A 26,459-nucleotide genomic window follows, 5' to 3' on the forward strand; every position below is an offset into this window, starting at 1 on the left:
TATCTCAATCACAAGAAAGAAGGAAAAACATGAAATTTGATGTACAAAAGGCATGGAGAGTTGTTTACAGATGATGTCATCAAATTGAATACCGCCCTCTAGTGACTAGTAATTTAAAAAAGCTCTCACTTCCTTAATCCTTGCCCGATTTTGTTCAAATTTTCACTGATATTTTTCAAACATCTTAAACTTTACAATAAAAGTAACTTAGTATGAAGGTTTTGGTTTCCTTTAAATGACAGATGCACAGTTTGGGGATTGTCCAACGATGAAACGCTTGACAAAAGCGGATGCATATGGGGATGTTGAGGGCACGCCCCCCTACAATACCATGAATACAATGCGTGGAAATGTTGGTTGGTTTATTAGTTTGTTTTACCTGACTGCTAAGATAGCATGTGTGTGCTTGTAAGTAAGCAACCAAGGGACCGACGGCGATAAGTCCTCTCCGAGGGACTTGGTAACATGGAGTAGTGCCTTACCAAAGGGCACTAGCGTATCGACTTGGTTTCGTGCCCGAGTCCTCCCAGTTGCTAGACCCCTTATCCACCTCTGTCACATCACGCAATGTGTAGCACCAGATCGAATATTGGAACCCTCTTTTTGTCTTGGAATTTAAGAAATATGCCCCGATCAAAATATGACATTTTATTGCACTTTATAGCATTTTTGAGACAAATTATGCTCCCCCACCCCCCTCCGTCAACAGTCCTGCATGTGACCGCCACTGATTTATACAATGTCATACTGTTGTAGTAACAGTTCAAAACAGGAACAAAATTGGGAAAACACCTCCTAACTAGATGATTAAGATGTTAACACATGCAGAAAACGAAATATTATGGCACATCCGTTCCATGTGGGTGTAAACTGCTTTTATGGTAGATAGGTTTTAACAATGGTCGGGGTCATTTCAAAACTATTGTAGTCGTTACAGATGGGATTGTATGATAATGATTGTTACGAAGAAAACACAAAACTATTATGCATGGGTAAAGAGCAGCTCCTTGAATGTTTTGGGGTTTTTTGCGGTTAGCCGACGGGTAGATTGAACTGCATTAAGCTCTTCGTTTATGAATAGGCAGCCATGCATGAACATGACTGGAAAATCTGCAAAGAAATTCTGTGACGTACATGTATCATGCATGAAATAATAGGTCGATGTGGAACACTGTCTTCAAACCTTGATATTCCAAAACGAAAGTAGATCTTCCTATAGACTGTCTATCGTGGAGTTAATCACCTAGTAAAGATCTCGGGAACTGCAAAACATTGTGTAAACAAATTATAAAGCTTTTCAAACAAGCAAAGAGACGGAAGCCATTTGCATTGAAAAAGAGAAACGCTTGTAGTTAAATGCTTTCTAAAATGAAATTTGTCTCAATATTAGAAAATCATGCAATTGTATTAAGGAGGTGAGAACTTATGCTGACCTTCGCGTGTTACATAATAATATTTGAAGGGTTATAAAGCTTGAAGATAACTTAATAGAATTACCTGGCCAGGATTTCATTGCGTTTGAAAGCAAGGGACTAAATGTTGTGTTGGACGAGGGGAATTTTTGTGAAATATTCGGACCGTAAATAGGTTTGCATCAGTAGGCAGAAAGCCAATATTTGTCCTTTTTTAATATTTGTTGAATATATTTTGTACTTAACTTTATATTTGGGAGATTGTCATAAATTGTGAATAAGTCACATCCTGATTGCTATCGTGTCTTTTATGTTACAGATGTGAGAAGTTTTGCCGAAAAGTTCCGCGAGAGACAATGTCAGCCAACCCAAATCCAATGAGTCGTCCCTGCAGTGCGGCCTACCTGTATATCTACCATGATGCACTTGTTGTATGACATCTGTCAGATGTCTATCTGTTAGCACTTTTAAAAGTTCATCGATACAAAGTTACCGGCACTTCAAATTGAAGTTCAATTCTCGATTGTTGAGTCCTATCGATTTTTAGTCTTTACCCAATATAAAACACAGTCCGTTTGCCATACATTTAGGCATACAGCGGACACCAATCACTTGTCAAAGCACCTTTCGTAGTCACTGGCACCTATCATACCTTCATATAGGCCTACATCGAACACGAAACACCTGTCAGAGCACATTTCTTAGTCGCTGGCACCTTTCATACCTTCATATAGGCCTACATCGAACACGAAACACCTGTCAGAGCACATTTCTTAGTCGCTGGCACCTTTCATACCTCCATATAGACTTACACCAGACACCAAGCACCTGTCAGAGCACATTTCCTAGTTGATGGCACCTATCATACCTCCATATAGGCCTACACCGGACACCAAGCACCTGTCAGAGCACATTTCTTAGTCGCTGGCACCTATCATACCTCCATATAGGCTTACACCGGACACAAAGCACCCGTCAGAGCACCTGTCTTAGTCGCTGGCACCTATCATACCTCCATATAGGTCTACACCGGACACCAAGCACTTGTCAGAGCACCTTTCTTAGAAGCTGGCACCTATCATACCTCCATATAGGCTTACAGCGGAAACAAAGCACCCTTCAGAACACCTTTCATGGCGTAGCACGTTTTTAATCCAACATAATTTCTTGCTGCACCCGATGTCAAACACACTGAAGCACTGTATCTGCTAGAGAACTTCCTTCATAGTGGATATCTGGTCGTCCATCGCGCTGCAGCACAACTTTTACGACACCGCTACCTGTCCCTACCAAAGACAATCATCATGAAGAAATCCATCCTTTTCGTTTCAGGAACACTCTGGGCTTTCTCTGTATTCGTTGGAAAATCATGTCCCTCTGCGGTAAGCATTTAAAACTCCTATTCAATCATCTGAAGTTCAGCTTGTGGAAGAAGCTCAATCATCCAAAATTAAACTTATGGAAGAAGCTTGATCATCCCAAAAAGTTGACAACATTGACATTTTCTTAGCCTGCCTTTTCATGGCTGGTTCGAATAGTAGGAATCAGCGGCTACAAAGTAGACCTAAACAAATCTAAAATCTTGTTTACAACGTCTGCTTTAGTCAGCAGCAAATTTCTATTAAATTCCAAGTAAATCTTCGGGAATGAGTATCATTTGTTTCGTGATAGAATGAGAAGAAGGTATATCTCTTTAGATGACTAACAAAACCCCCTTAAATTTCAATAAGTGCTTCTAATTGCAGCTAATGTACTCAAACTTTCTGGTCTACTTAGTTTCACGTCATTTTTTTTATTTACCTCAAATATTTACACAATACCTGAATTTCTCATTTCCTTTAGACTCCAATTTATATATATACATATATATATATATAATATATATATATATATATATATATATATATATACATACGTATTAATTTAAAGCATTCGGCTACTCTCCTTTCTGTCTTTTCCCACTTCATATAGATCTACCCGTTAAATTCTGATGATTCAAATGATGGCGCCATTTTGGAAAAGAATAGTAACAAATTAGATTTACCACGTGATATGTCGCAGCCAATCATTGCCCGTTTCGCCAGGGATGTAACAGGTAATATATTTATTATTGTTTTCATATTACATTCTCAAAGTCATTTTCATCCCTTCTCGATCACTTGTCATTTGGTATACTCTCGTTACCTCCATTCTTCTAAAGAAGTGTTTCTGATTTTGTGTTTCTGTGACGAATAGCCAATTTAATTCAATTCTATAAATTGAAGTTCTAAGACTACCAACATACAATCAAAGGTGTTGTCTTCGAGTATCTCCTCATTACGACATTTCAGTAGAAGTCTCGTAAAACTGTTCAGACATTTCGCGAGACCGGCAGTCTCTGTCTCGTGAGCCATCGGTCTCGCGAGCTGTCGATACCGTTGGGATGGACCATCGCCTGCTCTTGCAAACAACTGCTCCGAGCTTTGTTTCGTAAAATGTATAGGTTTAGGATAAGGGGTGCAAAACTGGTTTTTAGGTTACCTTGTAAAGGCTTAGTTCAGGTTAAGGGTTTAGGAATAGTATTAGGTCAGCTGGTGATACGTTAGTGTAGGATATTGTTGCGGAGCAATTGTCACAGGAGCTGTACAACCATTGTCGGCTTCCGCTTCATTTATCATTTTTGTATTTATTTGCAGGTGAAGACCCCAAAGTTCCAATTCATCTTCTCATCATCATCATTCCTGTTGTCATGGGGATTGTTGTTATTATCATAATCGTGTTGGTTGTTTGCTACATGTGCCGGAGATCTGAAAGGGGCACTTGCATCTCGAACGAATGGTTGATCTGGTGCGGTCTTACGAAACGCAGTGAGTTGGGACGAATCCGTACATTTAAAAAATATTTGTTCACCTTGACAACACTCGTAATGGACTGTAATAAAAATGCAGATATCGTACATGTATATCGTTTTGTAATTATTTTGTATTGAGCTATTGATGATATAATATCACCTTCTAAAAAATATCATTCAGTTTACGGATATCACAATGAAAAACTTGAGAAAAAAAAACACATATTACTTACGAATAAAGAGAAGAGATGTGTAGAGAGGGTAAAAATGAACGATCATAATTACATCGGATATACATGTATGATGTAGCCATATAATAACCCTACCTCTACCTTATTGAAGAACTAACTTCCATCCCACTCGGTTACAAATTAGGCATCAAGCTGTTGGATGCGGCAAATAAACAAATATTGACTGCTTAATTTTCGGGTCGCGGTAAAACTATAGCTCCTCGGTGATCTGGAGACTTCTCTATGCACAGTATACAGTTTCGAGATTACCGTGGGCTATAGTTTTAACCGTGCCCCTCAAAGCAGTCAAAATGTGTATACTACGTAACCGGCTTTCGGAGATGTTAATGAGAAGTTTCATACAAGGCTAGTCATTCAGTTAAAGTCTGACATATGCCCGGCGAAAATCGCTTCTGCCTTTACTTCGTCAGAGATATAGGGTTGCACTAAGGTTTTAGGTTCGGTTTAAGGTTAAGGTTAGGCATAGTATTGAGTTCAGTTAGTAATTCGGTTCGTGTAGGGTAATGACCTTGAAGCAATGGTTGTAGGGGTGTTTGTCGTACAACCCGTCTACGTTTGTCTGAGAGTATAACTTAAATAAGTTACATGCCAATCATGATAATTGTATCATTTCTTCATTTTGGTAGGTAACGATTCTTCAGTGCGCGACCCAGGTGACCACAGGTAAGTTAAAAGCTGACAGTAATCACACTTCTTTGACCCCCCTGGTGTGATCTAGAGTTTATAATACAATCCCCGATGATTTGTTTTAGCCTAAAAACTTTAACTGAAACAATTTAAAAATGAACATTTTATAACCCAAGCAAGGGAAGATGAGAGTCTTTCAGAGTGGGATAATCTTTATATTACAGTTTCTCAACCCCTTTTTCCATGAATAGTTGTGCCTTCCGGTTCAAATAAGGTCACGTTGTATTGTATGATCATCCAAACGAAATGGAATAATAGTCAATACTTCACACAATGGAACATCATGAGTTCCTACCCTAGGTAACTGTACTGAAGGAGAACTTAACTTTCTGTGTTTATTTTCGATATGCAGGTCAGCCATTGCTTCTGATGCTCCTTCTGATAGGAGAGGAGTCAGGTATGAACCTCGACAGAATGCAATGTCTCCCACCCATGATGAATCGGACGACAGATTACTAACAGATACACCACAGCGGGTCGAGAGGGAGGATCATACCGGAGCATGCCCATCGGAGTGGTCTCCAAACACTATTCCAGGCACCCCTAACACCGGTAAGTCGTCACTACAAACTGATGACGAATGGTCACCACATTCAAGGAACACGGATACGGTGCATCAGAGCGGAACCCCCAAGTTCACGTTTCAAGGGAATGAAAAGACTGATGATGGAAGAGACAATGGCAAAGCCGATAGGAGTGGTTCAGAGGACGATGTATTTAAACCAGGAATAGATGGTGTTAGTGATACAGGCTCTAAAGATATAGGTCCTGGAAGGAAACGAAAAGGTGCATGTGCTTCAGGAGCGGGTGCCGATGAGGATACGGTCACCCGGGACAACCAATCTCCAATTTTGGTTAACAATTTGCCCCATGGTAGTGACTCCATGGACAGTCATCATGTGGAGGAAGATGAGCCTGAAATGGAACGTCTTCTTCCAAATGAACAAAACTATACGCGATCCAAAGTGTCTCACGGACACCTTTCCAATCAAGAATGGCAAAGAAAGTTCCCAAGTAGTGCCCCTCCAGGAGATACTCACCGAGACATTAGGGGGAAAAATGTATTCCTAATTGTTAGTGGAAATGCCCAGGTTGGTTTTTATAATCATGTCGAAGATGTCCAAGTAGGGAACAGAGAGATACATGTAAATAACAACTATTTGCCCCAAGACGTTACCAACTCAAGACACGATACCGGCGCATTCAATCGTTCTTCCAGTGAACGTCAAACTCGTTAGGTGATGGACATCGCGTAAAATTAAAAAATAAAATAGCCGCAGTTTTATCTGAATGAGGCACTTCTCGTCACCCTTTTTCTCCTTCTGTCTCCATCCATCGTAACCTAACCAACAACGAAAATGTCAGAAATTATCAATAACAAATGCTAAATTTCTATGATAAATTTTCTCTCAGCCAATCAAATGCCACGATTTCAGTAGCTTATAACAGATAAAGAGACTTGTTATTGATAATAAGTTTTATACAACACCTACTAAGATTCTTGCAACCTCATTGGGCAAGTCTTTATCACATGGCATGCGATAAAAAATAATGTTGAACAACATCATTCTCCAGGCGTGCGATTCCGTTTGATCAATTTGCACCATTGCACGCTGACGTCACTAACGGTGTACAAAGTATATTGTGAGGTAAGTGAAATTACCGTAACATCAATGGAACAAAATGGATCAAACGAAATTGCACTCTGACGTCACAATAAACATAAAGCATGATACGCGCGGCGCAGTTATGCCTATGGTTAATATTATGAACACTATCGGTAATTTCATAGATCGCTGAGATTTGGACTAGGCCCTAGGAAAGTGTTCTTTAAACAAAAATTGTTTTAAGCCCGTTAACGTCCGAGGTGTTGTATAAAACAAATAGTGAATAGATTTTTTCATTCGGTGAAAGATAAGACGGTCTATTTTTTTTACCTCGTGCAAACTCTTGTGCCATTTTACTCATGGTCATTCACTATTTGTATATTATGAAACAGGGCGATTGTAATATAGCAATGGCATCAATTTTTTTCTTCTTGTACTCAAAATGCTCATTGCCTATGTTGAAAGGGCTCCAGTACTTGATCATTTAAACTAGTTTTACTGTACTGGGATTCATTAAATATTATTAGAATAACTCTAATAATTTGTTTGCTGTGTAATTTCATTTTATCATTACAATCTAAAGACCCCCAATAATAAGCTCGTCTGTCTCTATTCTTGAAGAGATGATAACTAAACCCGAAGTATTTCATTCGATTTAAATAGCAGTTCAAAATCATCATTCCTATAAGTGAAAACATGTAGTATATAGTAAATTGTATATAACGAAGGAGAAAAATAACTGTAAATTTCAGACTTTGATCTTTTGGGTACATTATTTTAATTATTGTGTTTTAATATTTTGCCACGTGTTCATACTTGATTGATCTATCAAGGTACGTCGATTTACAGATCGTCATTTTCTAGTTTAAACGATTTTCACTCCAACGGTACTGAATAGACATAATTGCTGATTTTACATGACCTGACTAGTACATGTAGCTATATTTGGACGCTATATTGATCAGATGTAAATGATATTGTTTTATTTGGAATATAATTAGAAGGCGTTATATACAGTTTAACTTTTACTACCATCGTTTATGCTTTATTATGCTTTATATAGTTGATATTTGATAGTTGATAGTGGTGATTATTTTACCAGACAGCTTTAGAAAGCAATAAATGCTTGTTAGTAAGCAACCAGAAGACCGACGGCTTTAGGCCCTCTCCGAAGGACCTGGTAATGTGGACTAATGCCTTACCAAAGGGCACACGCTCAACGCCTTGGTTTCGAACCCGGGTCGCCGGATTACGAGACCACTGCTCTACCGACTGAGCTATCGTGTCTCCTCTAATTGGTCAGAATGTGTTTTTGAAATCAAATTCTTTTTATTCCGGAGTCTATGTTGTTTGCGGCTTTCATATCTACACTATGCTGCTGTTAAAGTCATAAATGTGTAATGTATATGCATTTTGAATATTTGTATATATTTCATATTGTAATAGTTTTATGGTTAAAGTAGATATTTACACTTAAAAAAAAGCTGTTTTGCATGTATTGACATGTTCATGTTAACGCTATTGTCTAATTGGGACAGACACTTCGGGCTTATGTAAGCACTTTTAATTTGCGCTAGCATATCTGTGCGTTATGGAACCAACTCATTGTGCCTTTCATTCTTCTGGTCTAAATTACTCTGTTTTAGACATGGATTACTCTTGAAAATTGTCTTTCATTTCTGATAAACAATTCTTTAATCATTCCAATAAATTTTAGTTTCCAAAGCGTGCTGTTTCCTGAATATTCCTTTTTTCATTTGATCTTTTTTATGTATCAAGTAGCGTACGAGTATAAACTGGAAATAGTCGTTTGTTTTTGTTGGGAAATGTCGCATCCGGAAACCTACCTCCTGGACATCCACCCCCGGATAACCGCCCCAGTCAACTACCCCCTAGGACAACTGACCCCTAGGGCAACCACCCTCTAGGACGACTACCCCGGGACAACTACCCCCAGACAACTACCCCCAAGGACAACTACCCGACAACTACCTCGGACAACTACCCCAGACAGCTACCCCCTAGGACAGTTCTCCGGGGGTAGGTGTTCTAGAGGATGGTTGTCGTAGGGGTAGTTGTCTGGGGGTAGTTGTCCGGTGGCAGTTGTTCGGGGGTAGTTGTCGGGGGGGGGGGTAGTTGTCCTAGGGGGTAGTTGTCTGGAGGTTAGTTGTCCGTGGGGTAGTTGTCCCGGGGTAGTCCTCCTAGAGGGTTGTTGCCCTAGGGGGTAGTTGTCATAGGGGGTAGTTGACTGTGGGTGGGTATCCAGGGGTTGGATGTCCAGGGGGTAGGTGTTCTAGAACCGGGAAATGTTGACTAAGTGGTCCCAGTCTAGACAAATACTTGCTACCAGTGTGCCACCCCCTTAAAAAAAAAACACGATGTATTTCCGCGTCATGTTGACGCATTGCTGAATCTCCTCAGTGTTGAGGACACGACTGCGCGCTGTGGCAGGATTCTTTACTGTCTCCTCGAACCTTCTCTGCCAAGAGAGATCTCAGGAGAGTCAGCTCTTCTGTGGGGAATAAAGCAGGACATTGAAGGAACATTTTACATTTGGATTGGCGGTTTAATTCTCAGTGAATAAAAATAGGGGAACTACAGTTTCTTAGCCCTTTGACATTCCTTTTCGCTCTCACCTCTCATTTCTTGGTTATCTTCTTCTTTCTTAAAATTACCATTACCCTCTTAAAGAGAAGGTTGAATTTTGGGGAGATGTGAATAATAATTTAAGAGCGTTTTCATTGTTATTATGCAAGTGTGGAGGAACATCAGAGAAAAAAATGTTCCCTGAAAAGCATGGCTCTTTAAATGCCTTCATATTCTAAATAATTAAATATGACATGTAACAGTTTAGAAATGGGCCTTATTTTTATGCCAAATGTTTGTGTAGTCCCATATACACCTTTTTGTGTTGCATTTTCCAAGACTGGGCCAAATTTCTTATATCTTTGAAGATTCCAGAACCTTCCAGAATGCACCAATACTTATATGCCACATGATCAACTTTTTCTGGTCGATTCCACAATGCAATCGCATGACCAGAACTCAACTTTTGTTTAAAGATCTCCGCAAACCACTTCCCTTTAATTGATCAAATCTTGTTTAGTTTTAATTATTTTCCTTTTCCACAGCGCTTGGTTATCATAATGCATAACATGTCTTATTTAAATGTTTAGACCGCACGGTCTCCGGTTGCCTAAACTGGCAAGTCGATACCGTCACTAACATTAGACTCGACCTCTATAGAAATTATCGACAATCTCTGTACACTAACACTCTTCGAATATAATCAGAAACAAATTACGAGAGTTTTCTTTGTATACCTGCGTTGGCACTGAGAGTTGGGACAAGGTTCTTCATGAAATAGCATTCCTTTGCATCGGGTTTCCCTGCACGGTTCTCGAATAGAGGAGTGAACTCTTTGTAGCTAGGTTCTAAGGGAGTATACTTGGACCAAGCTGGATATTTGGAACCAATAGCTTCTTTGTCCTTGGTAGATAAGTTCGGATCCCTAAAGACAATTAAGTCCGAGAGGAAGATGAAGAATTAATTTGTCGTCAAGCAGATCACTTTGATAACGATTTCAAAGTTTAGGATTCGGCTTAATGTACCTAAAATAAAAAACTTCCTACCTGCATGCCCTAATATATGAAGAATGCCTTGTAGCGTTTATTTATAGTTAAGTTAATTTGATATCAAGCCGGATCAGCTGCTGGAATGGTGTTGTCAATACACCATGCAACATGCTTAACTGATTACATATCATTATTTCATATCTTGATTAATCTGATTTGATTAAGAAATTGTGATGATTAAAGAGAATACAATGACTTCTTGTAGATCACTCTTATCCATCATGCAAGGTGCTCGAGTTTCTCCAAAAACTCCAGGCTTTAGCTAGGATACACGAATAAAAGAGTTGATTGCAAACGAGTCCTGCATGAGCCGGCCTCTGGGGCCCGTTTCATAAAACTTGTTATCCATAACAAATGCTCAATTTCTATGTTAAATTTGCTCTCAGCCAATCAGATGCCATGATTTCAGGAGCTTATAACAGTAGCTTGTAACTTGTTATTGATATCAAGTTTGCTCTCAGCCAATCAGATGCGGCCTTGATTTCAGTAGCTTATAACAGTAGCTTGTAACTTGTTATTGATATCAAGTTTTATGAAACAGGGCCCTGGTCTTACCCGGTTTTCGCAAAATTGGACCAGTATCTCATCATCTGGAGCGACATCTCGACCTCCTGTTCGTTGCCGAATCGACCAGTCAGTGCGGCGTCGCCATCGGAATCGCTCATGAAAGGTGAACCGAAGACGTAAGGGATATCCTCGGCGTGAGCGGCACCTAGCCAGTCGTACGTGCTGCCCCAGACCGAGAAGGAGGGGACATGGGGCATGAGGTAGGAGTACACGTCCCGCCCCGCCCTTGACAGGTCATCAGAGAGGTCAAAGGTCGGACAGAGGAACATGGCCTGGCCGATCAGTTTGGTAGCAGGTGATATGAAGTCGGCATCGGGATCAGACAACTATGAAAGGATGAGCGGAAAATGTTGGTAAGAGAAGTGGCACCCCGAAATAATTTCAGTAAAATGTAACTTTTGTTCTTAAAAAGTTGTCTACTTCAGAAACGTCCCTGTCATCCTAAGCTTCTGCCTATTTGCCCTTTTTTTTAATATCATAAATAACACCATTTAATATTTTTTAATTTGTTTTACCAAAATATTCAAATATGCCTAAGTTTGCTCTGGAAGTGATATCAGAAAAGAACACTCCTCTCTGATAAGTTAAGTTTCCTTGACATTTTTCTCATACTATTTTCAAGTTAGTGTGACACAATCGACATGAATGATATTTGATCTATTCGGATTTTGTCCTGCTTCTCATAGCATATTAACATACCTTGTTGATCCCCATCCAGTGCTTGCTTCTGTATTTTTTTCTCCAATTTCATATGATCTTAGAACCAGAAGTAAAGTCATTTTTAAAGTTAAGTTTGAGGTCAGAACGACAGCCCATGGACCGACACTAAAAAGGGTAGCGACAGGCAACGAGACCGACAAACAAAGAAACACACAAGACAATTTTCAAAAAAGGAAAGTTCTAAAAGGTTCATGCGACCAGCAGCCCACACGACCGGCGGCTGGGTTATGAGACTGACAGGCAAAAATCAAGACTGACAAAGGAAGAAAAGGTCTCGTCGGCCGTTCAATTTATCCTTTTGTTTAAAAGCGAGTTTAAAAAAGGAAGTTAGTCTTAGGATGAGTTTCAACTTCTCACCTCATCTTCTGTTGCAAACAGATGTTGGGCTATATCAAGAGTGATATGGTCATTCGTGTGTAGGTTCATTGCTATGACCTCTCGGAAGGTTGAGTGGTTCATAGGAAGAGGTTCGGTACCTTCCTGACCCATCATGGAGGGGATGATGAAGATAGATCCCTCATTCTGTGATAATATGGTAATGGTATCAGCAATATTAACAATAATAACAATAATAATAATAATAATAATCACAAATAATAATAGTAATAATAATAATAGTAATAATAGTAATAACAAGTAATAAAACTTATAACAATAATCTGAGTGATGATGGTGATAATACTCATAATCATCATTATTATTATAATACTAGTACTACAACTACAACTAATTCTTCTACTACTACTACTACTACTACTACACTCCTTGGGGGCTAGTTGTCTGTGGGTAGTTGCCCTAGGGGGTAGTTGTCCTGGGGGTAGTTGACTCGGGGTGGTTATCCGGGGGTGGTTGTCCAGGGGGTAGGTGTCCGGATACGAAGATACAGACATGTGCGTCACATTTACACCTTACGTCATCATATCGCAGCGGTTCTGCCACTTCATATCTGAACGAAGCATGAGATTACTATTACTTTCCTTTCACAACACGCAAAGGCCATAGCACAATCAACCAAGTGTTGATATACGTGAACATTACGCTGACGTTATTAATTACCAAATATGAAGGATAAAAAAAACCCAAAGGCAATTCTAACGGGTATCAAGATTGCCATCGAGTTGATTTCTCAAAAGCGAATTTAACTCACCCGCATGCAGCCGATCATGACGTCAACTCGATTGAACGATCCTTTCGACGCCATCTTGATCGGGTCATCGGGCAAGAACTGACCATCAGCCACGGGATGAACGAAGAATTCGCTTGAGATCACCGATGACTGCGGGATTGAAATCAGAAACACAATTTCCAGCACTTCATTTCAACCAGCGGAGAAGACTTGCAACAAAACGGTGTTTCCCGTTCGGTAGCTACTTAAAATACAATTTAATTTCGATATCAGTGTTTTGGACAGATGAATTGAATTGAGTTGAATGAACATTCTTGACATTTATACCTGATACTGTATTTTCTTCGAAAATCTGGTAGTATGGTCGGGTCATGAGGTGCGCGGTGGCCTTGAGTCAATCAATGTTACGCCCGTCACACACAAGGCGTCATAAAATTTTGTCTGACGAAGGACTGCGTCAGGAATTGGCGAGGTTTTTGCAAGGGCAATGTGAGAGTGCCATATAACAGAAAGTGAATAGCGTATGGGCTTGATTAACGCAAGTAATACTGCAATCGAAATACGCCTCATGTGCAATGACCAGTATATCTTTATCGGTGCATTACCCTTACCCCATCATTGTAGATATCAATGAAATCTTTAGCTGGTACGTGTCTAAGACACCGCACCAATTCGCTTGAAGTATTGACGTCACAGCCAACAGCTTTAGCTACGTTAAGGGTCATCTGAACTGCTTCCGCCATGTCAATGTGATGGGTCCACGTTGGTGTGACAGCTCCACTCTTCATGACAAAAAAGAGAGAGAAAGAGAGAGAGAGAGAGAGAGAGAGAGAGACAGACAGAGACAGAGAGATAAAGAGGGAGACAAAGAGAGAAAGATAGCTTGCTGTTTATTTAACCCGACATGCCAACATTATAGTCCAACAACCAGCGATATGTACCTTTTACATGATCTTACAAAGGGGAAAATGGAAAATCAAAATAAAGTATTCGTCTAAGTGTCCTGTAACAGTTGTAAAACAATGCACATCTGTTGATTGGCTTCAAGTCGGCCCTCATTCCCCAGGCCTCCTGGATGCATGTACATGTAACATGGGTGTTATCCCCTTATTTACAATCTTCCTCATAACGGCAAATTTTGAAATCTTAAATAATTATTGTTGCAAAATTAAAAACATTGATGACCGTCAAAAATTATCTAGGGATTTACAAAATAATAAAAGAACCTGTAACGTGTAACCAACCTGCATGATTGCTCGGGAGAAGAGACCAGCACTCATGGTAGATAGAAGGTGTAAATTGACGCTTGCCGACCCGGCGCTCTCCCCGAAGATCGTCACCCTGTTAGGGTCACCTCCGAAGGCTGATTAACACAAAAATTATTGACTTTTATTGTATAAACATATCAAATTCTATTCTGATTTTTGATTTGAGGTATTGATAAATGTTCAATATAACTCTGGAAACCTTCAAAATCTGCATGCTAGCTAATTCGCTAGTACTGTAGGTTGTAGGTGTCTCTATATCTCTTTCTCTCCCCTATTTCTCTTACCCCATCTCCCTCTTCCCTTTCAATCTCTCCTTACTCCCTGTCTTACCTTCAATATTGTGTTGAATCCAGATAAGAGCTTGTCTTTGATCTAACAGACCCAGGTTTGCTGGTATGGACCCGTCACCTGTAAGAGATCAACACACACTTAGATATCATAACATCAAAGTTGGTAACAAAAATACTCCGGACCTTTGTTGAGAAGGATATCATTGGAACGCCAAGGATTACTGTTTTTATATCATTGGTTTGAAAGTTCATCCATTATTGGATTGGAGTCACGTATGATATTTAAAATTCATGTTTGCTTTCTGCCATGTGAGCTTGACAACTTGCAGGAAAATAAAACTTGTCTGAAGTTTTTCCTATCAAGCAACAGTGTATGCAAAATATCAGTCTAAGGGGATATCAATAGCTTTGAATAAAATGTCTGACCAACATATTGTATGAGAAATGCTCATTAATCTGTATGCATCACGAGAGTAGTGTTTCAAATTTCGACACTAAATTACTTCTTTGAGTCAATAGACGTTATATTGATGATGTCCTACCAGTAGCCAAGAATCCCAAAGGTCCAAGTCTGTAATTGATAGTGACCACGATGACGTCATTGAAAGCAGCCAATGGCGCGGGGACTTGACCGGGCACGGAGCCGGTTCCTATGTGGTAGCCTCCACCGTGTATCCACATCATAACCGCCGCACTGTGGGGCTTCGCAGATCGAAATTGGGAATAACAATCACTAAATTTACTTGACCAGACACCAAAATATGTGGACGCATTCACCATTTAGTTTAATTATTGTAGGAAATTATATTTTAATGCCCAATGTACTCTCAGTCAACTGATAATTCAATCAATCAATAAAACAATAATATGCTATTAATTCAGTCATTACCCTGGGGCGGAAACCATTCTAAAACCGTTCAAGGAACATAGTATTGATATTAAACCCTGGATTGCTCTGAAAAGCAAAAGAACAAAACAAACAATAAATCGTTGGGAGCATTTGACCCCCTTCCAAATCGTTACGGATGAGGCCCCACCCCCTGATTTCTGCCCAGGCATTTGCTGGTCAATCATGACAAAGTAGTTTGCTCTATATCGCTTAGCGTCCAGACATTGTCGAGCAGGTCTAGTGAATGGTGAGGGCCCTGAGGGGGCACTATGCAGTGGCGGATCCAGGGGGGGGGGGGGGGGGGGGGGGGCCCGGCCCCCCCCCTTGAGAAAAAATCATGTAAAATCACGTGATTTTTACCTTTTTTTTGGGGTTGGGCCCCCCCCCCCCTGGCGCTCAAGGGGGGGGGGGGGGGTGCAAATTGAAATTTTTTTGAGGATCAAAAAAAAAAAAAATTGTGCTCTGTACACCCCCCCCCCCCCCCCCCCCCCCCCCCCCCCCACTGAGCGACTTTTCGGCCGGCGCGATTTTCAAATTTTCGGGAGCAAAAAAAAAAAAAGTTGGGCCCCCTCCCCTAAGAAATCCTGGATCCGCGCCTGGCACTATGCAAGGGTAGATGATACCAATTCAATATAAGACTTTCAGTAAGTACCTTTGGATTAGGAACGAATACATCGAGAGTAAGACAGTCTTCCGACTGTTCTGGTTTGATCTCCCAGATCTCATTCCTTGGTTGCGGACAAACCACAGTTGATCGAGTTGCGTCGAACTCCCCCTCGACAACCCTGGCGACGGGTCTTGTGAACCTGAGTTGGCCTACGGGCGGCTCGGCGTACGGGATCCGCGTGAAAGCCGATACACTACGATGGTAATCGTTCGGAAGCTGATGAGGTCGAATATCGAGTCGCTTTCCCAGGAAAGTCGCGGTTGACGTCTTTACGATGGGCTGCTCGATGTCGACAGCCGACACGGAGCCCTGAATGAACAAGGCCGCGACGACTAACACCCACCGAGAGAATGCAGGAGACATTTTGTGTTGTAAGTTTTAAACCACTGCGGTGCACAATAAATGTAAACCCAAAGTTTGTTCGACTTTAACACATGAATCATTATCATATCAATACAAAATTGCCCGTCTATATCTTCAGCATGAGCAACTTGACCTAAATAATAGGTCACATCTTTAACGTAAAGTTAAGTAAATAGTCTGAGCAAAGTCCATTTCTATATGCAGGCCTACATTTTTCTGTCCAAAGTTCCTTCGTTTCTCCTTTCTCTATAGCCCCTCATTCTTGTGCTTTTTATCTCCCACACTCTCTTTCTCTTTCTCTACCCCACTCTCTCTCTCTCTGTATACCCCCCTCTCTCTCTCTCTTTATCGATCATGTTGTAACGCATTTCCCTTTCATCGTAATCGACCCACAAATTTTCTTATCTTTTCTTTTTCCTTTACCATGGTTTTCAGGTCTTTCCTCAGTTTCATCCCACAAAAAATGGCGTAAACAGAAAAATGGAATTTCAATTTCAGATTTTAATAATCTAGGTAATAATTAATAAACATCATCCTTTCAGTCTTACATAATGTAGCTGCACAATGCTTTTTTAGTGTGGACCTAACAAGATTTACTCGTGCCTTCATTAAAAGGACGATTAAATAATAAATTGATTTATGTTGCACCTTTTCCCGAGGATACAGGGCACTGTCCCTTAGTCTAGGGACAAATTAACAAGACGGTTTCAGCTGTTTGTTAGAAATGCCGGATCGAGTTTGTTTGATAGGTGTGAGGTAACGGATTTATAGGATTTTAAGTCAACCTGACTTCGGGATTTGGGAAAGAGAAAAGAATGAGCTGATGTAGATGTACAGTAAGTAAATAATTGATGTTCTCTGTTGCTGAAAGAATGTTGAGATGTATAGAGGAAGTGTGCTTGGCATATATTTATTTGTGCTTTATATTCAAAGACGACTATTGTTCAGATTAATGACGATGATGAAAACAATGATGATGGCGATGATGAGGAAGAGGTTAGGAATGTGAGTAGCAAGACGATGAAGATGACGCTGATGTTAAAATTGCTTCCATTCTCATGTAACGCCTGGCTGGAATGCTCCCCAGGAAGTGGAAATTGTGCACATGTTGTGTGCCAGGCAAGCACTGAATCCAATGACCGTGGTAATAGTATATTTGTAAAGCGCTTAGAGACATTTATATTAAAGATGAAGTTGAGTTCTGGTCATGCGATTGCATTGTGAAAGAAACGGTGTAGAATCGACCAAAAAAAAGTTGATCATCTAGCATGTAAGAATTTGTGTGTATTGCAAGGTTCTGAAAACATCAAAATGATAAGAAATTTGGCAAAGTCTTGGTAAAGTTACAAACACTGTACACAGAAAGATGGATATGGGACTACACAAACAAATCCTACCCCCGAGTTTTACGATGTTACATGACATATTTAGAATATGAAGGCATTTGAAGAGCCATGCTTTTCAGGGAACATATCTTATCTGATGTTCTTCCACACTTGCATAACGCTCACAACTTATTTTTCACCTCTTCCCAGAACTCAACCTTCTCCTTAAGCGCTATATAAACATTAAATATTATAATTATTATTATTATTATGGTGATGACGACGAAGATGTGATCCAATCTTCTCACTGTTCAGGGCAGGATTGAGGGTCGACACACGATGCTTGGCTGGTTTCTTTGACCTTCTCCTCCAAGAGAGACTTTAGGTGCGCCATCTCATCTGTAACAGACAAAAAAAACCAAGCCAACGTAAGCCAATAAATACACAACTTAAAGTGTTTCTTCAAACATCTTTTTTGCTATAGTGAACCTCTTTCATGTCTCTTCGTCTTGTGCCTTAAATTGGTCTTCTTGGTTTTGTTCTTCCCTCTTTCGAATCTAATTCCTTACTCTTCTTCTCGTTTTTAATCTCAGTAAGAACAGCATAGTTGATCATGAGGCTTCCGTGGATTTAAATTTTTTTTTTTAAATTTCTATTGCTGCTATTATTATTATCAGTGTAATTATTATTACCACTATCATTGTTTAAATTGTTATTATTGTTGTTGTTAATATTTACCCCTTTTTCTTATACTTCCATCTCCCCATTCTTTCTTTCATCTCCCTCATCTACATCCGCTCCCTTTGATAACTAATTTTAACATTATTGCCCGTAGTTTATTCTCCTCAGTTTTCTATTCTCATAATCTCCAATCTTTTCTTTTCATGTATTCAAATGTCCTATTTTTGTTCTTGAAGTTTATAAAGTGATTATTATAAGTTCAAGAGAAAGTTAGTCAACGTCTTAAAATCACATAATATGTGTTAATGCTCATTAAGTTGTACACAAGCAGCTTCACTTGTTACGTGTGTGTGACAACTATACCGAGATTTTAATTTTAATTTTCAACACACCTAGTTCACCGATTGTGCAAATGAATAAAAATGGATTACAAACCTGCATTTTTAAGGAGGGATGGGACCAATTTATTCAGGAAATAGCACTCCTTTGCATTGGCCGTACCTGCACGGCTTTCAAAAGATGGAGAGAGTTCCTTGTAACTTGGGTCCGACGGGGTAGATTTGGACCAGAAAGTGTACTTAGAACCAGCGGCATCTTCAAGATTTGAAGACAAATTTGGATCTCTAAACAGGCAAAAGGAACAGAAAAGAAGCCTTGGTAAACTAGAGAAGATGTATAACTTCTGACGAAATTTAAACGGTTTATGACGGGATCAGAGAGCAACAAAATATGACCATTTCAGAATAATCTTTGTTAAAAGGTATATTTGATATTGTATAAAGATACTGAGCGCATCTTGATACCACATTATTTGCAACTGACAACGCAGCATAGTCTATTTAAAAGTAACTGATGGACATCAGTCAGGATGCAAGGCGAAACTTCGGCAAACCCACAGTTCATTTTGTCCTCGTTTTTCCTTCTTTCTTTCTTTGTCTGAGATTTTCAAGTGTGTGTCCTCCACCCTACCCCAGCAGGAGAAACCTGGATCCGCCATTGGTATACACTTGTCTTAACCTCACCCGGTCTTGGCAAAGTTGGACCAGTATTTCATGGTCTGAAGGGACATCTGGACCTCCTGTTCGTTTCCGAATTTACCAGCCCACTCTGGTGGGTCCTCTGGCAGTCGAAGGAAAGGAGCGCCGAAGACATACGGAATATCCTCAGTATGGGAGGCACCTAACCAGTCGTACTGGCTACCCCAAACAGAGATTGCGGGGTTGTGAGTCATTACGTATGAATAAACGTTTCGGCCAGCCCGCGAAAGGTCCTCGGACATGCCAAATGTAGGACACAACATCATCTTATCACCGATGAGTTTGTTGACCGAAGAAAGGTAGTCTGCATCAGGATCAGCAAGCTAAAAGGAAAAAGTCCAGAAACGCAGAAAATAAGTTAGGCCAAGCATCTGTTAGCACTTAATGAAATTGTTAATTTTGTTTAATGAAATTTGGCGGGGTGGGGGAAGCCCCCGAGGTAGAGAAGGTGAGACTCCCTCATATTAAATTCTCTATAGTGGGGAGAAGACACAACGCACACCCACTGAAGTCCACATACCCAATTCCACACGTCCATACATTATCGTGCATGAATTCGAAAACCAAAATACAATTATCTAGAATTCTTAGGTTCTTTAAAGGAAATTATAGAATGATGTCTGAATGGTTCTTCCGAGGCCAGATGTCTTAGGGTATAGTCGTCCAATGGGATGATTATCTCATTGCGTTGTTTTCTATAGGGGTAGCTGAGCAGTAAACAAAAATATTAAAAAAAATGAAGAAAAAGGGGATCCTTTACCTGTTCTGGGGTGGCAAACATGTTTTGAGCAAGGTCCAGTGTGAGAGGGTCTTGGGTCCTGAGATTCATTGCAATCATCTGGCGGAAGGTTGACAGGTTCATTGAGGGTGGCTCGATCAGGCCCCCACCTGTTATCATGGGCAGCGTAAACACCGATCCCTCGTCCTGCGATTGAAATGGAAGGCGTAAATTTGAATTTGCAAAGTCCAGAGTTTACTATTCCATTTTATACCCTTGAATGTTGTGCACATTAACTTTCACCTATCTTAATTGAATAATTTGTGTACAGTTGATTGGTTAGCTCCAAGCACTCTTGAAAGAAGTTTCAGGGGGGGGGGGGGGAAGATGTGAACATAGGATCTTTAAAAAATGTGAAATTATTTTTCACCTTTCCCGTTTTCCCCCCTCCCCGTTTTCAACCCCTCTAATTTTCCTCTAAACGGGAGCAATGGGGCTACGTGAATTTCGCCCCCTAAGATTCCCTAATGAACCTCATATTTAGACGTACGTTCTTCAAAAATTGATGATACTTTCAATAATAATAATAATAATAATAATAATAATAATAATAACGGTGCTTATAAAGCGCTCACCACCGAAGTCTCTAAGCGCTAACGAAGCACTATTTTGTTAGTAATTTAGATTGTCTCACCTTCGTGCAGCCAACCATGACGTTAACTTGATTGAACGATCCCTCCGATGCCATCTTGATCGGGTCATCGGACAGAAACTGCCCATCAGCCACGGGATGAAAGTAAAATGGAGCAGATAAGACACCCGGTGATTCCTGAAATAATAGAATAGATATATTTTGATGATTAAAAATGTTGGGTTTAGCTTCAAAAACATTTATTGCCGTGAATAATGTTGGATATATCCAATTTCAAATGATGGATTTGCATACTATGTATTGATATATTTCTTATATTCATTCGTAGATGATGATGATTATGATGGAGATGATGATGATGATGAAGATAGTGATGATTGTGGTGATGGTGATTGTGATGATGATGATGATGATGATAATGATAATAACTATATTGACGACGATGAGGATGATGATAGTGATGATGTCAATGATGACGATGATAAAGATGATGATTATGATTATAATGGTTATAATACTGATGATGGTGATGATAATGATGATAAAGATCATGATCATGATGATAGTGATGGTGGTGATTCTGATGATGATGCTGCTACTGCTGCTGATGATTATGATTTATGATTTTCATCATTTTATTTTGAAAGTCTAATGTGAAAGATGAACGTACCCCTTCGTAAATAGTGATGAAATCTTCAACCGGTTTGGCTCGAAGACATCGTACCAAAGCACTTGATGTTGTGACGTCACATCCCAGTGTCTTGCCCATGTCATAGGTCATCTTGACGACTTCAAACATGGTAGCGTGATGGGTCCAGGTATCGGTTAGGGCTCCACTCTTAAAAGATGTAATATATAATCTTGATGTATTAATCACTTCGCTTTCATATTTTACAGACAATAAATCACAGTGTTTACGAATCGTGTTCGTGGGTCGTTTCGTGTATTATATTGTCCGTTGTAAAGCGTTTACGATGATGATTTTTAAAGAGAAGTTGCGATCTTCTTGATATTAAACTTTCTAATTTACTAAACATTATTGGAGTGTGCTATACATTCGTAATGTTTATCCTGTCACTAATTCAATGGATGATAAAGAATTGGGTTAACAATCAAACAGCAAAAACAATACTCCACCGGGCGAATTTGGTGCGCTTGACGAAATAAAGGATAACCGTCAATAAATGCCCAGGCCACTTTGTGACAGTATCTGCCAAGGAGTCTAATCTACCGTCATAGCTGGAAAGACCAAGTCATTTTGTGTGGCATAAGCCTAATGCCGCTTTTACATGAGGCGTCATTGCCAATGCGTCATTGTACCAGGCGCTATTCATACCTGACACGGCGATAAGCTTATTAGTATATTACTTCCTCACGGCGCGTCAAAGCAAAATGACGCGCGCCCGATGTGCAACGGGCATTAGACCATAGCACACGAGGCATCATTTGCCTGACGAAGGGCGGCATCATTGACTGAAGCGATCTTTGACTCACCATGTGAAAGTGAGATAATCGTACAAAGATTAATAGCAATGGGCAGAGCAAACAATGTGTCGAGCCTATTGCTTGATTGCTCAATAAGCACAGTAATGACGCAATCGAAAAGACGCCTAATATTAAGATATCAACCTGCATAATTGCTCGAGAGAAGAGACCAGCACTCATGGTAGATAGAAGGTGTAAGTTGACGCTTGCCGACCCGGCGCTCTCCCCGAAGATCGTCACCCTGTTAGGGTCACCTCCGAATGCTGACAGGTAATAAACAACCAAGGTTTCCATTAAAGTTGTTTTGTTTCATAATATGACTTTTCTGATATTGGTAAATGAATTCTTTTAAATAATACTTTATTGATCTTATCATGTTTCACATTTGACCCACAATATGTGTAGTATCATTTCCTTTTGTATTTCTTTCTTCGTCTTCTTTTAACATATTAATTTCTTCAAATACCATTTAGTTATTTTGAGTTGAATTTCATAATTTTCTCGTATTTTGCACCAAACACTCACAACATCCCTGAGTTGGGAAATAGTTATAACGTAAACTGCCAAACAAACATATTTTTGTTTAATAAGCAAAATCGTCGCTGTTTTCACGAAGTGACGGTAGTGAAAAAAAATTGCATTCACTTTGCGTTACGATTTTCCTCACTACCGTCACTTCGTGAAAACAAGGACGAAATGTGTAATAAGAGAACTCTTGCATTGTGTTCCAAATTCGATTTCGAAATGTATTAAGTATCCACAAGTCTGGTAACATCAAACTCGAGTTTCCGAACAATCTTGGCTAGTATATAATAGAACAATAATAACAAGTTTCAAACAAGATTGTAGACAATCTATGTAGTTTTTTTTGTTTCACCTTCAATATTATCTTGAATCCAGATAAGAGCTTGTCGTTGATCTAACATTCCAATGTTTGCTGGTATCGAACCGTCACCTGTAAGATAACAATCCAATCATAATTGTAACATTACTCTTGATAATGTGTTATTACAGAATATCGCATATAGTGAGTGCGTGCCTATTCAATATGCTGAAACATTTAAAGTAACATGTTATTGTCAGCCATTTTTCTCATTTCCCAAAGTAATCAATAAGGATATACAGTATATCAATATGATTATTTAGTATAAATTTATATAAATCTGTTGTAATTCACGGAAGAAGGAGTAATATCTCCACACGCAAGGAGCTTAGATTGGTTGAGGCTTAATACAGAAAAAAAGGGGGGGGGGGCGTGTTTCATTAACAGACTATTTAACTACAAATTAAGTGCCACATTCCTATGAAAGATGATAGAAGCTTAATTGGTGGACTTGTGGAAAAATAAGCGCTGTTTTTATTTCGCAGCGTAAATCTCTTACCAGAGGCAAGGAACCCTAAAGGTCCAAGTCTGTAATTGATGGTGACCACGATGACGTCATTGTATGCAGCCAATGGTGCAGGAAGCAGCTCAGGAATGGAGCCCGCCCCAAATGATATCCGCCACCATGTATCCACATCATCACGGCTGCATCTTTCGGCTTTAAATTTACCAAACGAAACGAATTTCATCAAACAATTGCTATATTGAGGGAGTAGTAAGTTTACTAAATCTAATTTCAATCGAAATTATTGTACAGGCCTATCACGTATATAGTGATATAGTTTAATTGGTTAGTGTTTATCGATATATGAACAGAGGCGTATCTAGAGATTATGGCACCTCAGGCCAACAATGATAATGCCCCTACGCCCACCCAAACTTATTTTCTAAATATTTTTAAAGTGGCGGAGCAAAGCGACCGAGCGTTTCTTTTCTTCTCATTTTAACAAAAACGCAATTTCTATGTATTTTACCTCGGATGATTTTGTTAGGGAGCACTTCGTAGAATTTCAAATTCTGAACAAGGATAAACAATCTTCTCTTCACATCTGAACAAACATGTTTGTTTAAAATGAGCAAATAATGTAATTTTCTCATGCGTGTTTGCGCCTCATTATAAGGTTTGCCGACCTTCGTGGGAACATCGGACATTGATCTCCAACCAGTTTTTTATTTTTTTATTAACGGTGATCATTTGCCTGATAACTGCCAACTATTCGCCGATATTTCTACGAGCGGTCGCAAATTAGTTTACAAAAATGTATGCAATTCAGAGAATTTTCGTACGACATTCGGCAAACGAACGTCAACTGATCGTCCACTATGAATTCTTGCAAAGTAGTTGTTAATATTCGCAGCTTTTTTGTTTCTTGGTTGTCAGAAGTCGGCAACCGGTCGTACACCTTGAACAAGAGGAGAAGAAGAAGAAGACTAAATATGCAAGAAGGAATACGTGTACCTTTGGCTCAGGAACGAATACATCCAGTGTGAGACAATCTTCCGAGAAATCGAGTTCGATTTTCCAAAAGTCATGATCCGTCTTCTGCGGACATGCTACAGGTGTTTGAGTTGCGTCGAACTCCCCCTTGACAACTTTCGCGACGGGGCTTGTGAACCTGAGTTGGCCTACGGGCGGCTCGGCGTAGGGGATCCGCGTGAAGGCTGATACACTACGATGGTAGTCGTTCGGAAGCTGATGAGGTCGAATATCGAGTCGCTTTCCCAGGAAGGTCGCGGTCGACGTCTTCACGATGGGCTGCTCGATGTCGACAGACGACACGGAACTCCGAATGATAAACACCGTGGCGACTAACACCCACCGAGACAATACTTTCGGAGACATTTTAGCATTGATGGTTATAGTTCTCACAGACTTAGACAACGGCAATCCTCGGACGTCCAGTCTTCCTATTTACATCTGATAATATAAAGGCTATATTCATATTGGGGTGGTGTTACGGGTGAGTGGGGGAGAGAGAATGATTCCCTCCCATCATTTGCTAGACATGAAAACAATTTATTAAAAAATCTGAGCCCCTTTGAAATCCCCGCCCCCTCCCGAGGCCGCCCTTTGTATGCTTGGGTAAAGGTCTTCGCAATGTCTATATGCCTATTACGACCTTAGTGGAGTGGATAATGGCCTCATGTTTTTCAAGCAAACGGATACGAGCAAAGGTCGTGGAATTTGTAGATTCCCTATCATACCAGTTATACCGACGAATAGAATCGAGTTATACTGTAATGAATGTGTTATGTGTTTCGTGAGATGCTTTCTATATCTGAGTGCAGGTAGTAGGTATACTGACTCAGCATCTATATTTAAGTCACGACATGGCTAGGGAGTATCACTCTGTTAATTTCTTTATTTTTCCCTCCACATACATACACACAGTGGCGGATCCAGGGTGGGGGGGGGGGGAAAATCATGTAAAATCACGTGATTTTAACGATTTTTGGGGGTTGGGCCCCCCCCTGGCGCTCAAGGGGGGGGGGGGGGGGGTGCAAATTGAAATTTTTTTGAGGATCAAAAAAAAAAAAAGTGCTCACTACCCCCCCCCCCCCCCCCCCCCCCCCCCCCTACCCCACTGAGCGACTTTTCGGCCGGCGCGATTTTCAAATTTTCGGGAGCAAAAAAAAAAAAAAAGTTGGGCCCCCTCCCCTAAGAAATCCTGGATCCGCGCCTGCATACACACACACACACAAACACACACACTCTCTCTCTCTCTCTCTCTTTCTCTCTCTCTCTCTCTCTCTCTCACACACACACACACATACTTCTTCCTTACCCCTCTCCCTCCCTTTCCCTCGATCCCTCTACTTAGCTAATATTCTCCCCACTCCCTCTCTCTCTCTCTTCCACTCCCCTCTTCCTTCTCTCTTCTCCCTTGTCTCCCTTTCTCTCTCGTTTAGTACACTTACATAAAATACGCAAAATCCGATCCAGCACGGTAGCGCCAACTCAATCTGGGCTCACTAGGGTACGAAAAAATCAAACGCGTCCTGTACGTATTCTACAGTGCGTCCCAGAAAGAACGAAACCGAGAATTATCGATGTTTTATCATAGCTTAATGACAATAATAACTAATAAATGATACATATAAATTTTGTAAAGCTTAGAGCCTCCTCTTTTATTCGATGCAACTCATATGATGAATATTTTTACGCATGAGTGATTAAAATCAATTCGAAGAGAGGAAACCAAAAAGTTATTTGGCGGACAGTATCTAAATTTTAAAGAGAAAACTACGTGTCTAGAAAGTTGAGTTTCTGCCCTTTCATATGACACCTCAATCAGGAAAAATGAGAAAGGAATGACAAAGTTCTGTTTGTTTAAAGTAGTGCTTGCATTTCCATAATTTTATCAA

At 40.1% G+C, this 26,459-nt stretch overlaps 3 protein-coding genes across 3 annotated transcripts; 1 reads left to right on the top strand and 2 right to left on the bottom strand.

Moving 5' to 3' along the window:
- Positions 1-1,346: 1,346 nt before the first annotated feature.
- Positions 1,347-8,513, top strand: LOC100891954. The gene is made up of 5 exons (XM_011675654.2): positions 1,347-2,794; positions 3,384-3,507; positions 4,088-4,258; positions 5,120-5,156; positions 5,533-8,513. Exons 1-5 carry the CDS (start codon positions 2,717-2,719, stop codon positions 6,416-6,418), a joined length of 1,296 nt encoding a protein of 431 aa, XP_011673956.1. The 5' UTR covers positions 1,347-2,716; the 3' UTR covers positions 6,419-8,513.
- Positions 8,514-9,015: 502 nt separating this feature from the next.
- LOC583460 (cholinesterase 1) lies at positions 9,016-16,594 on the bottom strand. Its single transcript, XM_030974751.1, has 10 exons — positions 15,935-16,594; positions 14,936-15,095; positions 14,434-14,511; positions 14,080-14,198; positions 13,447-13,617; positions 12,857-12,985; positions 12,067-12,231; positions 10,978-11,315; positions 10,111-10,298; positions 9,016-9,299 (listed from the first exon to the last, which is right to left on the bottom strand). The coding sequence occupies exons 1-10, from the start codon at positions 16,310-16,312 to the stop codon at positions 9,205-9,207; spliced, it is 1,821 nt and encodes a 606-aa protein (XP_030830611.1). The 5' UTR covers positions 16,313-16,594; the 3' UTR covers positions 9,016-9,204.
- Positions 16,595-17,872: 1,278 nt separating this feature from the next.
- Positions 17,873-24,942, bottom strand: LOC115919978 (acetylcholinesterase-like). Its single transcript, XM_030974752.1, has 10 exons — positions 24,553-24,942; positions 23,593-23,751; positions 23,088-23,165; positions 22,355-22,473; positions 21,396-21,563; positions 20,768-20,902; positions 20,116-20,280; positions 19,341-19,678; positions 18,754-18,941; positions 17,873-18,036 (listed from the first exon to the last, which is right to left on the bottom strand). Exons 3-10 carry the CDS (start codon positions 23,134-23,136, stop codon positions 17,942-17,944), a joined length of 1,257 nt encoding a protein of 418 aa, XP_030830612.1. The 5' UTR covers positions 23,137-23,165; positions 23,593-23,751; positions 24,553-24,942; the 3' UTR covers positions 17,873-17,941.
- Positions 24,943-26,459: the final 1,517 nt, after the last annotated feature.

The sequence above is a fragment of the Strongylocentrotus purpuratus genome, unplaced genomic scaffold (assembly GCF_000002235.5).
Source record: "Strongylocentrotus purpuratus isolate Spur 01 unplaced genomic scaffold, Spur_5.0 spur5_scaffold_7, whole genome shotgun sequence".
Taxonomy (NCBI): Eukaryota; Metazoa; Echinodermata; class Echinoidea; order Camarodonta; family Strongylocentrotidae; genus Strongylocentrotus; species Strongylocentrotus purpuratus.